This window comes from Chiloscyllium plagiosum, chromosome 39 (assembly GCF_004010195.1).
Source record: "Chiloscyllium plagiosum isolate BGI_BamShark_2017 chromosome 39, ASM401019v2, whole genome shotgun sequence".
Taxonomy (NCBI): domain Eukaryota; kingdom Metazoa; phylum Chordata; class Chondrichthyes; order Orectolobiformes; family Hemiscylliidae; genus Chiloscyllium; species Chiloscyllium plagiosum.
Window position 1 is genome coordinate 1,132,302 of NC_057748.1, and position 24,279 is coordinate 1,156,580.

The 24,279-nt window shown below is 41.7% G+C and overlaps 1 protein-coding gene across 6 annotated transcripts in view; it reads left to right on the forward strand.

The window, feature by feature from the left end:
- LOC122542084 (CCR4-NOT transcription complex subunit 3-like) overlaps positions 1 to 24,279 on the forward strand; it is an 89,387-nt gene that overhangs the window by 33,486 nt on the left and 31,622 nt on the right. For 2 of the 6 annotated variants that reach the window (XM_043679421.1, XM_043679425.1), the window contains exons 1-8: positions 7,576 to 7,591; positions 11,563 to 11,630; positions 13,377 to 13,444; positions 15,809 to 15,883; positions 19,412 to 19,501; positions 21,523 to 21,651; positions 23,323 to 23,367; positions 23,482 to 23,550. In XM_043679421.1, coding sequence (XP_043535356.1) covers positions 11,606 to 11,630; positions 13,377 to 13,444; positions 15,809 to 15,883; positions 19,412 to 19,501; positions 21,523 to 21,651; positions 23,323 to 23,367; positions 23,482 to 23,550 — 501 coding nt within the window. In that variant the 5' untranslated portion in view covers positions 7,576 to 7,591; positions 11,563 to 11,605. Of the gene's footprint in view, positions 1 to 7,575; positions 7,592 to 11,562; positions 11,631 to 13,376; positions 13,445 to 15,808; positions 15,884 to 19,411; positions 19,502 to 21,522; positions 21,652 to 23,322; positions 23,368 to 23,481; positions 23,551 to 24,279 lie in introns of those variants that run through there. The other 4 variants (XM_043679423.1, XM_043679422.1, XM_043679426.1 and 1 more) reach the window with 4 other exon arrangements.

Consider the following 24,279-nt stretch of genomic DNA (forward strand, 5'->3'; position numbering starts at 1 on the left):
TCGTCTTCGTCGTCTTCGTCGTCGTCTTCGTCATCTTCTTCCTCGTCTTTTTCTTCGTCTTCGTCGTCGTCGTCTTCGTCATCTTCTTCCTCGTCTTTTTCTTCGTCTTCATCGTCTTCGTCGTCTTCGTCTTCGTCTTCTTCTTCGTCTTCTTCTTCGTCTTCTTCTTCGTCTTCTTCTTCGTCTTCTTCTTCGTCTTCTTCTTCGTCTTCTTCTTCGTCTTCTTCTTCGTCTTCTTCTTCGTCTTCTTCTTCGTCTTCTTCTTCGTCTTCTTCTTCGTCTTCTTCTTCGTCTTCTTCTTCGTCTTCTTCTTCGTCTTCTTCTTCGTCTTCTTCTTCGTCTTCTTCTTCGTCTTCTTCTTCGTCTTCTTCTTCGTCTTCTTCTTCGTCTTCTTCTTCGTCTTCTTCTTCGTCTTCTTCTTCGTCTTCTTCTTCGTCTTCTTCTTCGTCTTCTTCTTCGTCTTCTTCTTCGTCTTCTTCTTCGTCTTCTTCTTCGTCTTCTTCTTCGTCTTCTTCTTCGTCTTCTTCTTCGTCTTCTTCTTCGTCTTCTTCTTCGTCTTCTTCTTCGTCTTCTTCTTCGTCTTCTTCTTCGTCTTCTTCTTCGTCTTCTTCTTCGTCTTCTTCTTCGTCTTCTTCTTCGTCTTCTTCTTCGTCTTCTTCTTCGTCCTCATCCTCGTCCTCGTCTTCGTCCTCGTCCTCGTCCTCGTCCTCCTCTTTGTCCTCGTCTTCTTCTTCGTCGTCTTCGTCGTCTTCTTCTTCGTCGCCTTGGTCATCGTCTTCGTCATCGTCATCGTCTTCTACTTCATTGTCGTCTTGGTCGTTGTCTTCGTCGTCTTCTTCTTAGTCTTCGTCTTCTTCGTCTTCGTCTTCTTCGTCTTCTTCATCTTCTATGTCTTCGTCTTCATCTTCTTCTTCTTCTTCTTCTTCGTCTTCCTCGTCTTCTTCGTCTCCTCGTCGTCTTCGTCGTCTTTTTCTTCGTCTTCGTCGTCTTCGTCGTCGTCTTCGTCGTCGTCTTCTTTGTCGTCTTTTTCGTCGTCTTTTTCGTCGTCTTCGTCGTCTTCGTCGTCTTCGTCGTCTTCGTCGTCTTCGTCGTCTTCGTCGTCTTCGTCGTCTTCGTCGTCTTCGTCGTCTTCGTCGTCTTCGTCGTCTTCGTCGTCTTCGTCGTCTTCGTCGTCTTCGTCGTCTTCGTCGTCTTCGTCGTCTTCGTCGTCTTCGTCGTCTTCGTCGTCTTCGTCGTCTTCGTCGTCTTCGTCGTCTTCGTCGTCTTCGTCGTCTTCGTCGTCTTCGTCGTCTTCGTCGTCTTCGTCGTCTTCGTCGTCTTCGTCGTCTTCGTCGTCTTCGTCGTCTTCGTCGTCTTCGTCGTCTTCGTCGTCTTCGTCGTCTTCGTCGTCTTCGTCGTCTTCGTCGTCTTCGTCGTCTTCGTCGTCTTCGTCGTCTTCTTCTTTGTCTTCGTCCTCGTCCTCCTCTTCGTCCTCCTCTTCGTCCTCGTCTTCTTCGTCTTCTTCTTCGTCTTCATCGTTTTCGTCTTCGTCTTTGTCGTCTTCGTCGTCTTCTTCTGCTTCGTCTTCGTCTTCATCGTCGTCTTCGTCTTCGTCGTCGTCGTCGTCTTCGTCGTCGTCTTCTTCTTCTTCGTATCTAATTCTTCTTCGTCTTCTTGTCTCTGTCTGTTGTCTCTTATCTCAAGAGGGTTGGAATATAAAAGCAGAGATGTACTACTAAGACTTTATAAAGCTCTGGTTAGGCCCCATTTGGAGTACTGTGTCCAGTTTTGGTCCCCACACCTCAGGAAGGACATACTGGCACTGGAACGTGTCCAGCGGAGATTCACACGGATGATCCCTGGAATGACAGGTCTAAAGTATGAGGAACGGCTGAGGATACTGGGATTGTATTCGTTGGAGTTTAGAAGATTAAGGGGAGACTTAATAGAGACGTACAAAATAATACATGGCTTGGAAAAGGTGGATGCTAGGAAATTGTTTCAGTTAAACGAGGAGACTAGGACCCGTGGACACAGCCTTAGAATTAGAGGGGTCATTTCAGAACAGAAATGCGGAGACATTTCTTCAGCCAGAGAGTGGTGGGCCTGTGGAATTCATTGCCACGGAGTGCAGTGGAAGCCGGGACGCTAAATGTCTTCAAGGTCGAGATTGATAGATTCTTGTTGTCTAGAGGAATTAAGGGCTACGGGGAGAACGCTGGTAAGTGGAGCTGAAATGCACATCAGCCATGATTAAATGGCGGAGTGGACTCGATGGGCCGAATGGCCTTACTTCCAATCCTATGTCTTATGGTCTAGGTTGCAGGGGCTATGACATTAATTTTCAAATCCTTACTGGACAGAGTGATGCCAGAGAATTGGGGGATAGCTCGTTCAAGGAAGGTGATATGGATCTATAGGCAGTGAATCTAACATAAGTGGTGGGGAAACTCTTGGGAAAACAATTTCTGAGGGACAGAATTAACTCAACTTAGAGAGGCAAGAATTAATCAAGCATAACTTTGTTTGGGGAATCAGTATTTTGTGGGACTGCTAGATGTGTGCACGAGGATAGTGTAGTAGATGTAGTCTATATGGACTTTGGTAAGGCTTTTGGCAAGGTATTGCATAGGAGACTGGTCAATAAAATAAGAGTCCATGGGATCCAGGACAGTTTGGCAAATTGGATCCAAAATTGACTCAGCAGGAAGGGTGTGATTGTTGAAGGTTGTTTTTGTGACTGGAAGCCATGTGCATTGGTGTGCAGCAAGACTTGGGACTGGGTCCTTTACTGTTCGTAGTGTATTTAGACATGAATGTAGAAGGTTTGCAGATGACACAAAAATTGGTGGCGTGCTAAATAGCAAAGAGGAAAGCCTTAGACTACAGAAATATTTAGACAAGCTGGTCAGTTGGGCTGAATAGTGGGAAATGAAATTTAATCCTGAGAAGTGTGAGGTAATGTTCTTTGGGAAGACTAACAAGCCAACAGAGTACATGAAAAATGTGAGACCCTAAGAAGTGCAGAGGATCAGAGGTACCTCGGTGTATGTATCCACAGATCCTTGAAAGCAACACATGAATAAAGTGGTTAACAGGGCATATTGGGATATTTGCTTTTGTTAGTCAAGCCATTGGAGGTTATGATGAATCTGTGTAAGATTAAAATACACATTATCCTGGCTTGGAATTATATCGCCATTCCTTCAGAATCTGTGGTGCACAGCTAGAGCACTATGTGCAATTCTGGTCACCAGGAGAGGAAGAATATGATTGCATGCGAGAGGGGATAGAGGAGATTCCCAGGATGCTGCCTGAAACTGCGGCGATTCAGCTATGAAGTGTGATTAGGTAGGTTGGGGTTGTTTTCATTATAGCAAAGAAGGCTGAGGGGTTCCTGATTGTGGTGTACATTTTTTTACTGTATCTTTTTCAAGACAAAACTACTAGTCCATCTCACTTCATTTTAAGAGTTGAAAAACCTCATTAAAAATTAATGTAACCAAACTGCCCTCAGGTTTCTCACCAAGCTTACAAGAGCAACTCTCAGAAATAAAACTATAATCTTGCCCCCACCCTCCCCCTTCTATTTAATACACACAATACAAAATACAAACAATGTTGTTGTGGTTCTGTTCGCCAAGCTGGGAATTTGTGTTGCAGACGTTTCGTCCCCTGTCTAGGTGACATCCTCAGTGCTTGGGAGTTTTGAGGATGTCACCTAGACAGGGGATGAAATGTCTGCAACACAAATTCCCAGCTCGGCGAACACAACCACGAGCACCCAAGCTACAAATCTTCTCACAAACTTTGAACAAACAATGTTCCTAATGGTACTCCAAACACAGAGTACACACACCCGAAACAAATTTGAATAAAGCCCAGTGTCAGGCAGTTTGTTTATGTGGTTATATATTGGTTCAATGTCACAGATTCTTGCATCAACTGAGTCAGAATGTTTAACGTCACTGGAATGCTTATCAACATTAAAGGTGCAAAACAAATTAAAATTGTGGTGTATAGGCCATTGGACCAGGCCAGTCTTTCTGCTGTGAGGCCATGCATGTTAAATAGAGACACATTTTTTCTTTTCACTGTTTTTGTGAAAAGTAAAATATGCAAAAATTTTACCTGTTTAACTTTACTGCATGGCAGATAAAATTATCATCGAACTGTGGAAAATTTGGTATCACTGAATTTCCTGTTAATTTGAAACTTTCCTGTTTTTGAACTGTCAGCCAAGAATGCAACCTTCAGTTTCTACATTTATATGCTTCAGAGAAAACATAAATCTCTGCTGTATGACAGTATTGTTATAAGTTTAGAACCAAGATTAATTGGAGAAACGTCCATTACTGACAACAGCCTGGTATAGTAAATTGAAATGGTGCTCTCACAACTTTTGTTACATAAGGAGTTCCAGTATTCCAATCCAGTGATGATTTTATTCAAGTCCTTGTGGTAAGCCAGAATGGGTTGGTTCATTTTTTTGTTTTGTTGTCAACTTTACTGCATTATGTGGTGCAGTTACAAACTTAAGATTCCACATTGGCGACTAGTTATTTCTCTCACTACAGGTTTGGTATTCTACATGCAGACTTTTTTTTATTTTCCATCTTCTGAAGTAAAAATATAAAATAACATTTTGATGTTTTTGAAGATGGCAATACATCTAAAAATATTGCTTGCAGGTTGCAATAGAACCAGCCACACCTGTTGGCAATTGCTTCTTCAAAAGAATTGGAGGATCTGAGCTAAAGTGAGAGGCTGAATTGGGTGGGGCTGTATTCCCTGGAGCGTCAGAGGCTGAAGGTGACCATATAGAGGTTTATAAAATCATGAGGGGCGTGGATAGGATAAATAGACACAGTCTTTTCCTTGGGGTGGAGTAGTTCAGAACTAGAGGACATTGGTTCAGGGTGAGAGGGGAAACATGTAAAATGGACCTAAGGGGCAACTTTTTCACGCAGAAGTGGTGCATGTATGGAATGAGCTGCCAGAGGAAGTGGTGGAGGCTGGTACAATTACAGCATTTAAAAGGCATCTGACTGGGTATATGGATAGGAAGGATTTAAAGAGATATGGGCCAGGTGATGGCAAATGGGACTAGATTAGGTTGGGATATCTGGTCGGCATGGATGAGTTAGACCAAAGTGTCTATTTCTGTGCTGTACATCTCTGTGACTCTATGATTGCTCAGGCAGTGGTCATATTAACCTTATAGGATCACTTGAAAGTCTATGATGGTCCCTTAAAGGCAACAATTTTCCAGGATGACCAGTGAACGTCACGGCAGTTTGGAAAGGCTAAGATAGGAAATGCTGGAGCACAAGCTACAGTCAGTCTGTCTTCTGACAGTTCATCCATATCAGAATAGCATTAATATCTTTTAAAGATGTTAAATCTTGTAGGGTCTTCTGTACGCCACGGGCAACATCATAGTGTTGCAGTCTATAATATGTTCATTCATGTAGGATTCTGAATGCACTTGTCAGCTCCCAGCTCCTGACCTAATGTAAAAGCTATGGTAATTGATGAAACAGCTTTCAGTGGTTGGTGCATGGAAACTTTGCTGAGGAATTTCTATAGTGATGCTGTGTAGATTGATGTTTGAAACATTTTCCTTTGGTTTAGGTAATAGCCCATGACAAAAGATTTTACTTTGACCTGCATTGACTTCATGTTTGAGATGAAGTGTTTTAGATTAGATTAGATTAGATTCCTTACAGTGTGGAAACAGGCCCTTCGACCCAACAGTTCCACACCGAAGAGTAAACCATCCAGACCTATTTCTCTCTGACTAATGCGCCTAAGACTATGGATAATTTAATATGGCCAATTCACCTGACCTGCACGTCTTTGGAATGTCGGAGGAAACTGGAGCACCCGGAGGAAACCCACACAGACACGGGGAGAATGTGCAAACTCCATACAGACTGTCGCCCATGGCTGGAATCGAACCTGGGTCCCTGGCGCTGAGAGGCAGCAGTACTAACCACTGAGCCACCGTGCCGCCCATTGAAACTGATTTTTTTTCTGTCTAATCAGGTGACTATAATTGATTCTATGAACAACAAGAAGAAAAACAAAGGAGTTTTAGAATCTTGGCTAGCATTCTTCCCAAATTGAATATCACCAGAGCTTTTCATTTGATAATTCATTTTGTTTCTGTTTATGGGATTTTGACTGTCACTTCTGCTTTGAACTGCTGCACTCTGTTTGGTGTAGGTACACCCATGGTGCTGTTAGGCAGGATTTTGCACCACAGATTCTGAAGGAATGGCGATATAATTCCAAGCCAGGATAATGTGTATTTTAAGAGGGACTTGGCAGTGATGGTGTTTTCATGTATCTGCTTCCCTTGCCTTTCTTGATGATAGTTGTCACTTGTTTGGGATATGCTGTTAAAAGAGTCTTGCCGAATTTCTGCAGGGCATCTTGTGGTAAACATTGCTGCTACTAAGCATCAATGATGCAGGGAATGAGTGAATGTGGATATGGTATCAGTCAAGCGGGTTGCTTTGTCCTGGATGGTGGCAAGTTTCTTAAGTGATATTGATCTGAACTTATCCAGACAAGTGGGGAGTATTCCATCATACCGTTATTTGGTGCCTTACAGATGATGGACAGGCTTTGAGGAGTTGGGAGTTGAATTACTTGCTGCAGTATTTCTAGCCTGTAATATGCTCTTGTAGCCGCAGTACTTATAGGCTGGTTCAATACATTTTCTGGTCAATGATAACTCCATGGATATTGATATTGGGAGATTTAGTAATGGTACTTCTACTGAATGTCATGGGACGTTGGTTAGATTCTCTCTTCTTGGAGATGGTCATTGCCTAGCACTTGTGTGGCAGAGATGTTATTTACTACTTATCAGCCCAAGCCTGGATTGTCCAGGGCTTGTTGCATTTGGACAGAGTCTACTTTCGTACTGAAGAGTTGTGAATAGTGCTTATCATTCTGCAATCATTAAAAAAATGATTCCTCATGATTTCATTAATCTCCAAAAATATGTAATCTGATCCTTCTGTTATTGAAGATATTTTCTTCTTATTTACTCTTGAAATCATTCAGGATGTTGAGCTCCTTCATCAAATTCTCTACTCCAAGGAGAACAACCTGAGCTTCTCCAGTCCCTATTTAACTGTGGAGTGCCTTATCCTGACTAAATCCCATCAGCACGGTATCAAGGTCTTGATATCCTTCCAAACGTGTATTCCCCAAAAGTAAATTATTTACCCAGTTATTTTAATTCATTAAGAATAGGTTATGTTTGATCAATGAGCTTATTATGTATAATTACCCAGAATTTGGGATCAAGGAACTGTTTGAAAGGAACAGTTAACTGTGGGATAATTTGCCCACACATTTCGTAATTATGATCTCTCAATGTCAAAATGCCTGTTTATAACATACGTTATGTTGTTGAAAAGAGACATGTTGCCATAGGTTTTTGTCATGTCCGCATCAGGATTACACAAGAATGCAAAATTTCGAATGATCATAACAATTTATACTCGAGGAGAAAAGGTGCTGTTCGATTGATAGCCTGACAGCGATTGGCTCAGATGTTGCCAAGGAGAAAGCAACATGTTCCTCAAGCTCTCAGGTAATTCTCACAGAAATTGCAAGTTGAGAACATATTCCTTGAGAATATATGTCACTTCCAGAAGTGTAAATAAACTATGTTATGAGCTCAACTAATTGTCTAAATAGATTGTTAGTACATTCCGGACTACTCAGCAAATGCAGCCAAAATGCAGAATCACATCCAACAGTGCATGTTGTATTTTGGGTTTTGATTTTGCACTTGTGGGCTAATTGAACCAGGCTGTTGCTTATGAACAACAAAAGGGACCAGCAATAAAATGAAGAACTGTGGATGAAGACCTGAATCAAAAACAGAAATTGCTGGAGAAACTCAAGGTCTCAGTAGGACCTGCAATTGAATTTGACTCATGTACATGGTACTGCACACGTGTCAAATATATATAATATTTGGTAGGATCTGGAATGCATTGTCTATCACAGTGGTAAATGCAGTATTAATTGTGATTTTTAAGAAAGATTTTGACAATTATCTGGAAAAAGTTATTTACAGAGCTAGAGATAAAGGACACGATAATGGGATTAGGTGGGTAACTCTTTGCAGAGAGGATAAGTGGCCTATTTTTCTTTACTGTAGTCATTCTATGAAAATTATAAAAGATTGTAACTATTCAAGATGCTCTGGAAATAACTGCAGCATATGTTATGATGCTGTGCAACATAACTGAGATTTACTCTGCATTTATAGTGTAAACGTAACTGAAGGACAAAGGGAATGAATGATAAAAGTATTAGTCACTTGGCAGGAAGTCAATGCTCTTATTCAGTTGCAGGATTTAGATGGAAGTCATTGTAAAAGTTAGAAAAAAATCAATTAAGGAGGCTCAGGTCGCATCATATTCCAGGTTTATGATGCAGTTGATTCCCTGGATTGATTACCAAATCCCAGGAGACAGCCTCCTTCTGTTTATTCCCTCCCCTTCCAGTTGTAGACAATCATGCTCTGCATGAGATGAAAACTTATACGTGTACTTTCAGAGTCATCTCTCACGCAGCTTTCCTTTATAGACAAGTGTTATAGTGCTTCTGATTGGTACATCAATACCAAACATGTTAAATCTTTTTTCTGTTAGCATATATCTGATTGAAAATCTCTTCCAATCGATGCCATTGTGTAATCTGTTTCCCTAAATGTAATCTCCCTACTAACTCCTGTTTTCATCTAATCATGGCAGGCATCCCAATGGAATATCACAGTGTTTAAGTGGTAGAACTCATGTCTGTGAGGTTGGAGGTTGTACGTTAAAGCCCTGCTCGAAGATTCAAACAAATAACCTGAGCTGGCACCTGATACATTGCTAAGTTCTTGTCTTCCTTCTCTGGTGATTTCGGTGAATGTGAAAGTCTTAAAAAATAGTTTGAAGATGGTCAGGGTGTTCTCATGCTGTCTTGACCAATGTTATTCCCTCAGTGAACACCTGTATGATTTGCAACGTGTTGCAGTATTTGCTGTATTGACAATCACTTTTTTGCAGTGATTAGATTAGATTAGAATACATTCCCTACAGAAATGAAACAGGCCCTTCAGCCCAACAAGTCCACACCGACCCTCCGAAGAATGTCCAAACAAGACCTACTTCCCTACCCTATATTTACCCCCAAATAATGCACCTCACACTATAGGCAATTTAGCATGGACAATTCACCTGACCTGAACTCCTTTATGTATTGCAGGAGGAAACTGGAGCACCTGGAGGAAAGAGCTGAAAAATGTGTTGCTGGAAAAGTGCAGCAGGTCAGGCAGCATCCAAGGAGCAGCAGAATCAACGTTTCGGGCACAAGCCCTTCTTCACGAATGAGGAAGCTGTACCAAGCAGGCTACGGTAAAAGGAAGGGAGGAGGGACTTGGGGGAGTAGTATTGGGAATGCGATAGGTGGAAGGAGGGTGATAGGCCGGAGAGGGAGTGGGGGCGGAGAAGTCGGGAAGAAGATTGCAAGTCAAGAAGGCGGTGCTGAGTCCGAGGGTTGGGACTAAGATAAGGTGGGGGGAGGGGAAATGAGGAAGCTGGAGAAATCTGCATTCATCCCTTGTGGTTGGAGGATTCCTAGGCAGAAGATGAGGTGTTGTGTTGTCATGGTCTGGCGATGGAGAAGGCCAAGGACCTGCATGTCTTTGACGGAGTGGGAGGGGGAGTTAAAGTGTTCAGCCACGGGGTGGGTGGGTTGGTTGGTGCGGGTGTTCCAGAGGTGTTCTCTGAAACATTCTGCAAGTAGACGGCCTGTCTCCCCAATGTAGAGGAGGCCACATCGGTTGCAGCGGATGCAGTAAATAATGTGTGTGGAGGTGCAAGTGAATTTGTGATGGATATGGAAGGATCCCTTGGGGCCTTGGGGGGAAGTGAGGGGGGATGTGTGGGCGCATGTCTTGCATTTCTTGCAGTTGCAGGGGAAGGTACCGGGAGTGGAGGTTGGGTTGGAGGGGGTGTGTGGATCTGACGAGGGAGTCGCGGAGGGAGTGGTCTTTCCGGAACGCTGATAGGGGAGGGGAGGGAAAGATATCTTGGTGGTGGGATCTGTTTGGAGGTGGCGGAAATGACGAAGGATGATACGATGTATCTGAAGGTTGGTGGGGTGGTAGGTGAGGACCAGTGGGGTTCTGTCCTGGTGGCGATTGGAGGGGCGGGATTCAAGGGCAGAGGAGCGGGAAGTGGAAGAGATGCGGTGGACGTGGTCTCCCGACGTGGTCTCCCGACGTGGTCTCCAAAAACGCACAACCCAGATGGCCTCCTTCTTCAAGGACCGCAATTTCCCCCCCGACGTGGTCGACGATGCCCTCCACCGCATCTCTTCCACTTCCCGCTCCTGCGCCCACCACCCCCCTCACTTCCCTCCAAGGCCCCAAGGGATCCTTCCATGTCCGTCACAAATTCACCTGCACCTCCAAACACATCATTTACTGCATCCGCTGCACCCGATGTGGCCTCATCTATATTAGGGAGACAGGCCGCCTACTTGCGGAACGTTTCAGAGAACACCTCTGGGACACACGCACCAACCAACCCAACCGCCTCGTGGCTGAACACTTTAACTCCCCCTCCCACTCCACCAAGGACATGCAGGGTCTTGGCCTCCTCCATCACCAGACCATGGCAACACGACGCCTGGAGGAAGAGCGCCTCACCTTCCACCTCTGAACCCTCCAACCACAGGGGATGACTGCAGATTTCTCCAGCTTCCGCATTTCCCCTCCCCCCACCTTATCTCAGTCCCAACCCTAAGACTCAGCACCGCCTTCCTGACCTGCAATCTTCTTCCCCAACCTCTCCGCACCCACCCCCTCTCTGGCCTATCACCCTCACCTTAACCTCCTTCCACCTATCACATTCCCAACGCCCCTCCCCCAAGTCCCTCCTCCCTACCTTTTATCTTAGCCTGCTTAGCACAGCTTCCTCATTCCTGAAGAAGGGCTTGTGCCCGAAACGTCGATTCTGCTGCTCCTTGGATGCTGCCTGACCTGCTGCACTTTTCCAGCAACACATTGTTCAGCCCTGATCTCCAGCATCTGCAGTCCTCACTTGCACCTGGAGGAAAGCCATGCAGACACGGCGAGAATATTTGAGATGTCTGTTATAGAGATGAACTGCTGTATAAAGCAACACCTTTTTAAATAATGCAGTGTCTATGTTGTGTGTCAGATTGCAATGTTGTGTGCTTGTTGCTGTGTTCAGTTAGTGTGTTGAATTGTGTCTGTTGCAGTGTCAGCCTGTAGTGTCCGTTGATTGCACAGTGTCGGCCTCTAGTGTCTATGTTGCAGTGTGTCGGGCTGTCTCTTTGTTACAGTCTGATACATTGTTCAATCTAATACTTGCACAGAACTATGCCTCTGTCACAGTTGTGTCTGGGTTATGTCTCTGTTTACAGTCCTTGTGTATTGGCTATCTGTTTAAAATTCTACTGTGTGCTTAATCCTAATGCTTATTTTTTAATGATGTTTTCCATGGTCACTAATTACAAATGTTTTATTTGTTACAGCGCTCTGGAGCATGGTTTTAAGGCATTGACTGGTCGTTCAGTCATGGCTGATAAAAGGAAGTTGCAGGGTAAGATATCAGTGGGGATTATTGTATTTTCTTGGGAAAGGAGGGAATTAACACTGTCAGTGCAGTCATTCTGGTTCTTGTCCGTCTGATCTGAAATCTTGTATATATGTTTGCATATTTGCATGTTGAATAGCTGACTTCTGAAGGAGGATAATATCGGATTCAAAATGTTAACTATTTCTCTTCCAATAGATGTTACCAGAACTGCTGAGATTTTCCAGCAGTTGCTATTTTTGAAAAAAACACTAAATCCTGAGTCTCAAATGTATTATTTGCAGTAAACATAAAACAGGGATAAGTATGTAAGTTAGCTCGCTGAGCTTGAAGGTTTGTTTTCAGATGTTTCATCACTATACTACATAACACCATCAGCGAGAGTCTCCAGTAAAGCACTGGTGGTATATCCCACCTCAGTATTTATAGGTCTTGGTTTCTTAAGGTGGGTGATGTCATTTCTTTTTTTTTCAGACAAGCAGACTCAATGCAACCAAAACCTATACCCACATTACTTTACATCAAAGACATATCGGAAATGACTTCCAGACTACTCAGACTCCTTGGCATAATGGTAGCCCACAAACCTACCAACACACTTAAACAGTGACTAATGAACCGAAATGATCCATTAGATACTACCAGCAAAACTAAAGTCATTTACATCAGACAAAACACTACATCGAACAAACTAGCAGGAAACTTGCCACCAGGATACATGAACACCAACTGACCACCAAAAGACACGACCCATATCACTAGTTTCTATACATACAGCCAAAGAAGGACACCACTTTGACTCAGACAACACACGCATCCTAGTTCAGGTGAAACAGAGACATGCACAAAAATTCTTAGAGGCATTCTAACCAGAATTCTATCAATAAACACATCAATTTAGATCCTATCAACCTTCCCTTGAAAAAAAGAGCCAGAAATGACTTCACCCACCTTAAGAAACCAAGACCTATAAATAGAGAGGCAAGACATAGCACCAGTGCTTCACCGGAGGCTCTCAGTGATAACGTTACCTAGTATGGTGACAAAATGTCTGAAAACAAACCTTCAAGCTCAGTGAGCTAACTTACATACTTATCATCAACATGAGCTACAAATCTTCTCAAAAATCAATAAAATAAAGATTTCAGTTGGATCCAAGGGCTCTGGGAAATATCCAGGTGTGCGGCGACAGTGACGAGGGGGTGAAAGACAGTGAGCCGGGGTTGAGGTGACAGTGAGGAAATGCTGCTGTTACTATGCGCAGGGAGTTGTGTGGATGTAGGCCCAGAGATTTTGAGACGAAGGAGCAGTGAGGAAGTGAGAATTATTTGTGTTCCAGTGAAGAAAAGCATGGTTTGCAAAAGAGTTTTAGTTTTTGGGATACTGTGGAATATTTCTGTGTATCTAAACTTTGAAAAAGTCCATTCTCCTTTGATGAAAGCAAAGTGGGCATTCATAACATGGTTGTGTGTACCTGGGGTTTATCTGAAAGTTTCCTTTAAGCGTTTGATTAGAGGTAAAGTCACCAGACTCGAAGTGTTAATTCTCCTTTCTTCCCACAGATACAGAATTGCTGAGTTTTGTCAACAATTTCTGTTTTTGCTTCAACTCTCTAGTATTTGCAGTTCTTTGTTTTATTAATTTTTTTCCATCGGTTTTAAGGTTAATGTAAAATATAATTAATGCTATGAGCTCACAGTGGATACTGAAATTCAAAAGAAATGTTAACAACTTCAATTTGCTGTCATGCAGGGGAAATTGATCGCTGTCTGAAGAAAGTCAGCGAGGGTGTAGAAACCTTCGAAGACATCTGGCAAAAGGTAGAGTTGGTCAAAAATTGGCTGCTTCCATTTTGCGGCAGGGTGAGATCAGATCCCTCTCGGTTATTCACATGCGGATGTGCTTCTTTTCTGTTATCGTGATTGAGAACAAACCATTAAAGGTTTTACATCTCACAATAAGTAATTTCTTATATTTGTGTGTCTCAACAGCAAAATTAATAATCAAAATTTCTTCAGGAAAGCTAATTGCATCTGTTGATCCAGTCATCTCTTGTCATCAGCAGGCACTTTTGGCCCTGTTTCTCAAGAGTCCTTTCAAGAAGCAATCATTTTTGAAATTTAATAAATATTTTTGACAATTAACTGCTTACACAAACCACAGGCTTTGTTAGCAGCATTTTCTGATATTCTTGTCCCATAACATCAGGGTACAATTTGTGCTTTTTGTTGTAAAACAGAAAGAATTAACATTGCACCTATGATTTTTTTTTTTATTAAGGAAACTAAACTAGATACGAAAGGCTGAAGAGGGAAGTGTTACCACGTTTGAAGGAATCTCTTGTGTGACTAGAAAGAGAAAATTTGGTAGTATATAGAACTAAAAGCTGGTATATAACTCAACCAAGTTTAATTTGACAAAGGAAAAATTACTGATGACAAGAATTTCTGGAGAAACTCCCAGGAATATAGGGTGTTCTTCACCTCTGTTAGATTTGAAAGTTGCCCTGTGATGATCTAATATTGCGCTTTGAGGGCAAAGGACACCATTATTGGTGAGTCCAGGTTTTCTTCATCTCTGTGTCTTCCTTTTCTTTCAGTTGTCTTAAATCTCTGCTCTTTTTGTTCATTCTTTTTGCTTCACCCTTTTTCTCTTCTCCAACCTGGCTTGACATTATGGTGTGGGGCCTTACCCGATGACGGTGAGATTATGAGATCTGAGGGCAGAAAGAATAATTTGAATTGTTAAAATTAAATTCTGTTTGTGGTATTTCAGTCCTCTCTTGAAACTGCTATATGATTGTAGATGCCACAGAATTGTAAGAACTAGCTGCTCCCCAGTTACCGGTGGCTATAACTTTATGGTTTTGTATGATGGTATTCTGAGGTTCTTTCCATTTTTTTTAAGTCGTGTATAATTTGTTGAGTTTGTACTTCATGGCTAATTTATTTTCATTTACCAATCTGAGTAATTTTACACAAACTCACTATTTTAAGGCTTCCAAGCTTATGTCCTTCCAGCAACAGATGCTGTTACTCCCTGATGTAGAATTAAGTTTACCCTCTCCTGTCTTGTATAGAATCAGGAAAACCTCTACAATCTCTAAACTAATGGCAGGTAAGTGACAGTGATGGAGAGCTTGAGGATTCTGATATTGAATATTAGAATCTCTATAGTGTGGAAGCAGGCCACTTGGCCTATCAAGTCCACACTGACCCTCCAAACAGCATCCATCCAGACCCAACCCCCACCCTATCCCTGTAACTCTGCATTTCCCATGCCTAATTCACCTAGCCTTCCCATCTCTATGGGCAATTTTCCTATGGCTAATCCACCTAACCTGCACATCTTTAGACTTTGGAAGGAAAGCGGAACACCCGGTGGAGACCCACGCAGACATGGGAAGAATGTACAAACTCCACACAGACAGTCACCCGAGGTTGGATTCGAACATGGATCCATTGTGCTGTGAGGCAACAGTGCTAACAATTGACCCACCATACCACTGTTACAATGTGGATTGTAACTAATGGGATTTCATTTATGGGTTGCATTCATGTCATAACTGGAAGGTAGCCAGAATGGACTGTCGAATATGGATGTGAGCAAAAATGCTTCTTCTATTTATTAAGGCCAGTAAAATATTCCAAATTCAGTTGCTAAATATAGTGTGTATTATCGATTCATACCGCTGAACATTTCATTAGCTTGCAAAGTGAGTGATTAACTATTCAGGTACAGACAGTTCAAGACTTCTGATGCAATGCACGTGAGCTTTAAAACTATCAGTCTGATAGTTTCATGTCAATTAAAGAATCCACAATGTGAGTTTTAGACAGAAGAGCGGTGTTCGCAGAAATTGACTGTGGAGGAAATCCAACTGGAAAACTTAAATATTAGTTAAGAGACAATTCTTAAATAACCAGTTGAAGTTTTTATGATGTCTAAATATAGCACAAACTAAAACACAGGAAACTGAATTGATCAATTTCATGTTTTTGTGATAGAAAGTCAGTGATCTGCTGTAAGCAGAGTCTTGGTGGCTTGATCTGGGTTGTCAAAATGCGATTTAGCTGTTCCTACTTCACAGAGCAAAGCTAAATACTGAACTAGTGACACATACCATTAAGGGTTTGGTTAACAGTGACAACACTGCCCATTTAACGGCATCTTCTTATAAACAGGTTCACAGTGCAGCGAACGCAAATCAGAAGGAAAAATATGAAGCTGACCTGAAGAAAGAAATTAAAAAACTACAGGTGAGAGGAAGGGCCCAAAGTGAAGGCTTTTATTTTGCAGAACATGACTCTACCAGAAGGAGTAATATGCAGTCAGGTCACTGCATTTACTCAGCTGATCGCTTCAAAACAGCTTGTATCTTTGTAAAAATAATGTTTCCTTATCTTCAAAGTTGGGTACCTTTTTAAATTCTTTAGAGCATTGTTGGTGAGGCCAGCTTCTGTTTATCTTCCATAATGCACTTGAGAAAGTGGTACTGAGCAGCCAAATTGAATATTGCAAGTGTGGGCATTCCCATGATATTTTTGAGGAAGAGAGGTACAGGATAATGATCCAGTGACAATAAAGGAATGGTGATATATTTCCAAGTAAGGGTTATGCATGTGGTTTGGAGAGGAATTTACAGGTAATGGTCTTCCCATGTGTCTGTTGCCCTTTCCTTCCATGTGGTAGAGGGTTGTGAGTTTGGAATAATGCTGTTGAAGGTGCCTTAGTGAAATACTCCAGTATATTCTATATATGGTATACACTGCTACCATTATGTGTCAGTGGTGAGGGCAGTGAATGTTTAAGTGGGTGGCTGGGCTGCCAATCATAGAGTCATAAAGAAGTACAGCATGGAAACACCCTTTGGTCCAACCCGTCCATGCCGACCAGATATCCCAACCCAATCTAGTCTTACCTGCCAGCACCCGGCCCATATCCCTCCAAAACCCTTCCTATTCATATATCCATCCAAATGCCGTTTAAATGTTGCAATTGTTCCAGCATCCACCACTTCCTCTGACAGCTCATTCCATACACATACCACCCTCTGTGTGAAAAAGTTGCCCCTTAGGTCTCTTTTACATCTTTCCCCTCTCACCATAAACCTATGCCCTCTAATTCTGGACTCCCCAACCCTAGGGAAAAGATTTTGTCTATTTATCCTATCCATGCCCCTCATGATTTTGTAAACCTCTATAAGGTCACCCCTCAACCTTCGACGCTCCAGGGAAAACAGCTCCAGCCTGTTCAGCCTCTCCCAATAGCTCAAATCCTCCAACCCTGGCAACATCCTTGTAAATCTTTAATGAACCCTTTCAAGTTTCACAACATCATTCCGATAGGAAGGAGACCAGAATTGCACACAATATTCCAACAGTGGCCTAACTAATGTCCTGCACAGCCGCAACATGACCTCCCAAGTCCTGTACTTAATACTCTGACCAATAAAAGAAAGCATACCAAACGCCTTCTTCACTATCCTATCTACCTGCGACTCCACTTTGAAGGAGTTATGAACCTGCACTCCAAGGTCTCTTTGTTCAGCAACACTCCCTAGGACCTTACCATGAAGTGTATAAGTCCTGCTAAGATTTGATTTCCCAAAATGCAGCACCTTGCATTTATCTGAAGTAAACTCCATCTGCCACTTCTTACCGCATTAGCCCATCTGGTCAAGATCCTGTTGTAATCTGAGGTAACCCTCTTCGCTGTCCACTACACCTCCAATTTTGGTGTCATCTGCAAATTTACTAACTGTACCCCTTATGCTCACATCCAAATCATTTATGTAAATGACAAAATAGTGGACCCAGCACCAAACAGAAAGTTTTCTCATTGTGTGTTGTCGAGTTTTTTTGTGGGGACTGTACACACCCAGGTAAATAGAAAGTATTCCATCACATTCCTGATTTGTGTCTTATGGGTGGTGGACAGGCTTTATGGAGTCAATGATGAAATACTTCAGAATTTCTAAGCTCTGATCTTCTCTTGTAGCAACAGTATTTATATGTCTGGTCCAGTTCAGTCCCGGTTAATAGTAGTCCCCAGAATGTTGATGCTGGGGGATTCAGTGATGGAAATATCATCAGGAAGATCTTTTAAATCTCTCTTGTTGGAGGTGGGTGTTCTCGAGCGCATGTATGGTGTGAATGTTATTTGCCATTTATTAGCCCATACCTGAATGTTGTCGAGTCTTGCTGCGTTCAAACACGAACTGCTTCAGTATCTGAGGGCTTACTAATGGAGTTGAGCAACATCTAATGAAAAGTGACAGAGGAAAGGTCAATGACACAGTAGCTGAAGATGGTTGAATCAAGGTGCATTATGAGAATGTTTTGAAACTGATATGTTTGATCTCCAATAATCACAACTGTCTTCCATTGTGCTAGATATGACACCAACCAGCAGAGAGTTTCCCCTGATTCCTTGGTGCCATACTTGGTCCAATGCTGCCTTGTTTCAAGGGTAGTCACTGTCACTTCATGCCCCCGTCTCTTTCAGCTTTTATGTGGGGAGTTTTAAAGTATGCTGCAGCTCAGTGACAGCAGATTCAAAATCATTCTCACACTTTATACAATGAATTATGGTAAAGATTTACGATCAATTCAGCAGCTATTTCAAGCACAGCAAGCAAAATTCCAACAAAAATGGTAGAGACGGGTGATGAGCTGGTACGGTTCAAGTCTTCTTTAAATGTGACATATACTTCATTTTCTAGCATTGACTTCTTAGTTTTCTGCCACAATGTAAAGATGCCATTATGTTACACCACATGTTACTGATGAGTAAAATTAAAAGCTGAGTAGGAGAACTCAACAATGGGACAAACAGCTAGATAGATCATAAAAGGGGTTCCTTTCTTAGAGTGTAGCAGAGAATCAAGCTTCTAGTGAGAGTATGAATCGCTTGACCTTTGTCAGAATTAGTGAATTATGACACAACAGAGCAGCCTCTCAACATTCTATGATTCTCTTGGACTCATTGCCTTTGTGTGTATCAGAGGCTGATGAGTTGTGCTGAGGTGCTGCATCTGCTGCTTGGAGGTCTCACACACACGTCTGCAGCCTCTGGGTGACAGGTCCAGTTACTTCGGGGGATTAAAATTGAATTGGAAATGGATTTAATAAACAGGTAAGTTATTGACTAGATAAGCTTTCAAAGGTAGTAAAATGAACAATTAATTTACAGTCCATACCAAATCATTGATCTGGTTGTATTTTCTTATACAACTTTACTAAAAATGTAAAGTTTGAATTAACCTTTTTCTAAGTTTGAACCTATTTGAAATAAATGCTGCCTCTTAAAGTCAGTTTACACAGATTGGAAAAGAATCTGATATTATGAAAATAGTTTTTGTTACTTTAAATCCTGCTTTTTTAATCTCTAACTCAACTCAAGGTGAGTGTTGAATATCTACATTAAAACAAAATGAGATGCTGGCATCATTGAAACTGTACCACAGAAATATTTGTGAATGTGTTAATGCATTTGCTAAAAATAGCACACAGTGGAAATTATTGGCATTCAAACAAAATTACAAATAAGGAAACTTTTAAGTAGTCCTGCCAGTACAGAATAGTTATCCCAGGAATCCCCAGGGTTAGACCAGTCTCATCTGATTTTTCTGTTCAGCTTTAAAGTCTTGATGCAGTGCATTTACAGACTTTCCATTTCTTGAAAAGGCCTTGGATCAGTCTGTTGTAAGTTTGAATACAAGGGCAGCAAGTTTGATATCATTGTCTCCCTACCAGTGGTTTAACTTTGTTCTGTTCTGTCCGCAGAGGTTGCGAGACCAAATAAAGACATGGGTGGCCTCCAACGAAATCAAAGACAAGAGGCAGCTACAAGAAAACCGAAAGTTAATTGAAACGGTAATGTACCATTGCTGCACTTTACAGTGCCTGTTTGCTCTATCGCATCATTTGGAGTACCTCTGACACCGTTCTGTACCACACTCACATCATGTATTCTGTACAACAGCATGTCCTTACTCCACTGCAGGTGGTCAGGGCATTTTCTGGCAAGTCTTTGTGTTGCTTTACTGTGACTTTGTTTATGCATCAAACAGTAAGGCATAGATTGGAACACAGCGTCAACCAGAAAATTTGCTGGTTTCTATCTGCTCTTGTGCTGAATTTTGTAATTTTTTTCCTTGCTTTTTGGCTGTTGCATAAGAATATCTTCCCTTTAGTCCCACTAGCTACGCTGATATTGAATCATTTTGTGTCATCGCTTCATTATCTCTTTTCCTGAGCTCTATTTCTGCCTAATCCACACTGTAGTATTTAACACAGTTTCACTCTTAAACCAAGATACATTTTGTCGAAGTTTTTTGACTTGCACTCATCAGGACAATTCACAAATGGACCATTAAACGGAAAAACTAATGTTTATGCTTATTGAGAGGAGACTATTGATTGATTGGCAAATGGATGCTGATTGGTCAAGAACTTGCCATGAACAATGTAGAACTTAATACCATTCAATCAGCATCTCTTCTCGAATCAGCGTAAATGTTGGTTTTCCCCTTTATGGTACGTTTGCAAATTTTGGAAGTCAAAAAACTTCAATGTTTCTTGTTTCTGCAGTAATCAAGTTCTGTAGGACCAAATGATTTTAAATAATCCACTCTATTCAGCCCTACTTCCCGTCTGTTCTCAGGAGATTCACATGGACTTGTCCCTGCATTCCGTATGAAGTACACTGAATGGGATGTATTAGTTAAGGACAGTAGGAGAAAGTGAGGACTGCAGATGCTGGAGATCAGAGCTGAAAATGTGTTGCTGGAAAAGCACAGCAGGTCAGGCAGCATCCAAGGAGCAGGAGAATCAATGTTTCAGGTGAAACGTCGATTCTCCTGCTCCTTGGATGCTGCCTGACCTAGTTAAGGACAGTGTCAGTTTAAGTCAAAAATGCAAACTGAAACTGGGAAACTATGGTTTTGTTGTAGATCTCACTGAAACTGTAGGAGAAAAAGCCCAGAAACACATGGGTCCTGAGTACTAATGGCAGTGATGCATATGTGTGACATGATCACATGCTGAATTTTGGTTGGCCTTAACAAGGGGAATTCTTTAATTTCTGCATGTACTTTAATGCTTACGTTTTAATGAAGGATGAGTTTAATGCCTTACTGCAATGATAATTTATATATTTGTGTCCAGGTTTTTGGTTCCATTGCACCCTCAACGAGTGATATCCAGGTTTGAGTGCTGGGTGTCATCCTGACACTCTAATCCCTTATCCTCACCTATTGAGAGTTTGGTTGGTCTTCTTATTCAAAGGGAAGATATATTAGCATTGGAAGGAATCCAGAGAAGGTTAACTAGGTTGATCCTGGATATGGGGGATTTTCTTATGAGGAGAGGTTGCATAAGTTGGCCTTGTTCTCATTGGCGTTTAGAAAAATGAGAGGCGACCTTATTGAAATATATACGATTCTTAGGGGGCTTGACAGAATAGATGCAGAGAGATTATTTGCTCTTTGGGAGAGTGTAGGCCCTGAGGGCATAATCTCAGAATAGGGAGTCACTCAGATTTTTTTAGCCAATAAGACAATCAAGAATAATGGGGAAAAGTTGGGAAGGTGGAGTTGAGGATCATGAAATCAACCATGATCTCATTGTATGGCAGAGCAGACTCAGTGGGTTGAATGGCCTACTTCTGTTCTTACATCTTATGATCTCATGGTCTTGTTCTGTATTGCTTTGAGATTATTGAGTGAAAGGAGGAAAACTCACCACTTCATTGCAAGTATAACTCCATCAGCCAGTCGCCAAGAAATCTGTGGTTTGTCTTGGTCAACTGATATGAGGCAGTGAGTGTAAAGAATGAAGAGTGTGGTTTCTAAATCTCAATTTATGGTTCAAGTATTTAAATCTTCTCTATAAAGCAAATGGAAAGGTTCAAGATAGTGGAGAGAGAAACGAAGACCAAAGCCTATTCTAAAGAAGGGCTGGGATCAGCGACGAAGGTGGATCCCGCACAGAAGGAAAAGGAAGAAATCTGTCAATGGCTGACGGTGAGTGATGCCAGTGTAGTCCAGGTGCTTTTCAGTGGGCCAGTGCTAATGCAGCTCAGGCCAGCTCAATAAGTCCATTGCTGCTCCCAGTACTCTCATCTTGGAGCCGAAAAGAAAACAGTGTGCCATGTTTGAAGTCCTACGTTTTTGGGAGCACTACTAGATTCTCTGGCTGCTTTTTCTTCATTTGCATCTTTTTGTTAATTTTTTTCTATGTTTTGGGGGGTTGCTTCCTTTATTTTCTGTTATTTTGATTTTATTTATCCTCAGTTTTCTTTTATTAGTATTTTCTTTCTTGTACAAGTTTCTTCGGCATCATTGTTACCTCCTCCTTGCCCTGGGATAACTTACCAAATTAATGGCACTGCATAAATGTTTTTATGCACAGACCTGATGCCAGCAGTGCCTCTACACACTCAGCTCTGAGGCAGTTTCTTTGCTGCTGTCATTCAGGAAGTCTTCACTTCTAGTTTTACTCTGTGGAATCACTATCATCTTGTCTTTCCACAAGTGCAGCTGCAGAGGACAGTGACCAGCAGAGTGTGCATGAAGGAGAGGGTAATGAACTAACCATCAGTCAGAGTCCACAGGGGAGATGTTAGATGGGTTTTGCTGACTCAAGTTAAATGGTCCATGTCAACATTGTTATTATGTCACTTTCTAATTAGCTGGAATTATTAAAAAGTATAGATCAACAGAAATGTCAAATTTAAAACAGATTGCATAAATCTGGAAATGAAGAGGGTAGCCTGAGAGTTGATAAACTATTTCACTGATTTCATGACTAGCTGGTATATTGAGATGTTGGTTTAGTGCTTTGCCTATGACTTTGTTGCAATTATAGTTATTTTACAATTATAGTTATTTTAATCAACCTGTTTAGACATGCGATAGCACATAGCAGGCAGGTGAGGCATGAACCAGATCTTCTGGCCCTGAGATAAGGACACTGCTGCTGTGCTACAAGACACATCTATGTTGCAGTTATAAATGTTTTTAAACAACCTGTTCAGATATGTAATGACACCCCTGAAAAAGGTAGGACTAGAACCTGGCCTTCTGTCTTAGAGATAGGGACGTGACCACTGCAAGAGCACCAAAAAAAATCACAACAGGACCCAAATTTGCAATATTCTGATAACATCACAATCCACCCCAAAATCAGATGCATTATCCATTACGCCATGTGACATCAGATTAATGGCAAAGGCAGCAAATGTTGTTTTGGGAGTTATGAGACAGTAAATATCAGAGGATGATTTGAATCTATTGAGCTCTGACTTATGGACTCAGCACACTCCCGCTGCACCACTCTGCTAAAGTTAACCGGCTAGTTTGGACATGTAATGACACACTCTAGGGCAGGTGGGACATGAACCCAGATCTTCTGCTTGAGAAATAGGTAATATTTTCTAATTAACTAGTCTGAAGATGTTATGATACACCACTGAAGTGGGTGGGATTTGATCCTGGGCCTCCTGGCTCTGAGTTGGGGACCACTGCACCACTAGGCCCATCTGAGTTGTAATTATATCCCTACTAAATGGCAGATCAGTGTATGGTCTGTTTGCCTTGCAAGGCTTTTTGATGAGCAGTCCTGAGAGTAAAATATGTAAAATATTGACAATTGGAGAGGGATTCTAATTAATTGTGCAAACCTGTTTTTTCAAGATCTGTCTTTCATTTCAGAATACGATAGACACATTAAATATGCAGGTGAGTCAATTTGGCTAATTTAATTTTGAATTTCTTTTCAACACAGTTAATTTATTTTTGAGCCTCATGCAATGCCATGTAAATATGTGAAGATAATCATCTTTTTGCTCCCAGGTTGACCTTTTTGAAAGTGAAATGGAAACTTTGTCTGCGGTGACAAGGAAAAAGAAAGGTGAAAAAGAGGTAGGAATTCAGTAAATACTTTAGTACGCAGCCCACCATTAGTCAGAGACCCTGTGATGTATTTCACACTCCTGCAATACCCTGTGCAAAGGTACCACCTATTGAATATAACACCAGGCTTTCTGCGTATTCATTTTGTGATTGCAGTTTTCTTTACCTTGTTAACTCTGCATGTTATTAGTTATGGGTATTTCTAGTTTATTCAGCAAGTCACAGTTGTCACAAGAATGTATTGTTAACATGTTTTCTCCCATTAAACATTGAAGAGACTGAAGTCATTATCTTCAGTCCCTGTCACAATGCTGTCGCTTCCCTTTAACAACTTTGGTGCCCATTCTGTTCAACTGAACCAGGTTGTTTGCAATCTTAGCACAATATTCAACCTGCAGTTGAGCTTCTGACTTAATTCTGTTCCTCACAAAAATTAAGTACCTCCACCCTTGTAACATTGCTCATCTAACACTGAAAGCTTTTTTTTTATTTCCAATCTTGGTTCTTCCAATATTGGCCTTCCATTCTCCACAGTCCAAAAACTAGATGATTCAACAACCTTCTGCTCATGTGTTATCCCTCATCAAGTTTTGATTACTCATTGACCCTGTGTTACTGCTTCCAGTACTTCAGTGCCTCAATTTTAAAATTCTTACTCATGTCTAAAGCTTTCCATGCTTGCCCCTGCCAATCTCTGAAATCATCACCAACTCAACAGCCTTTCCTCTCTTGCCCCGA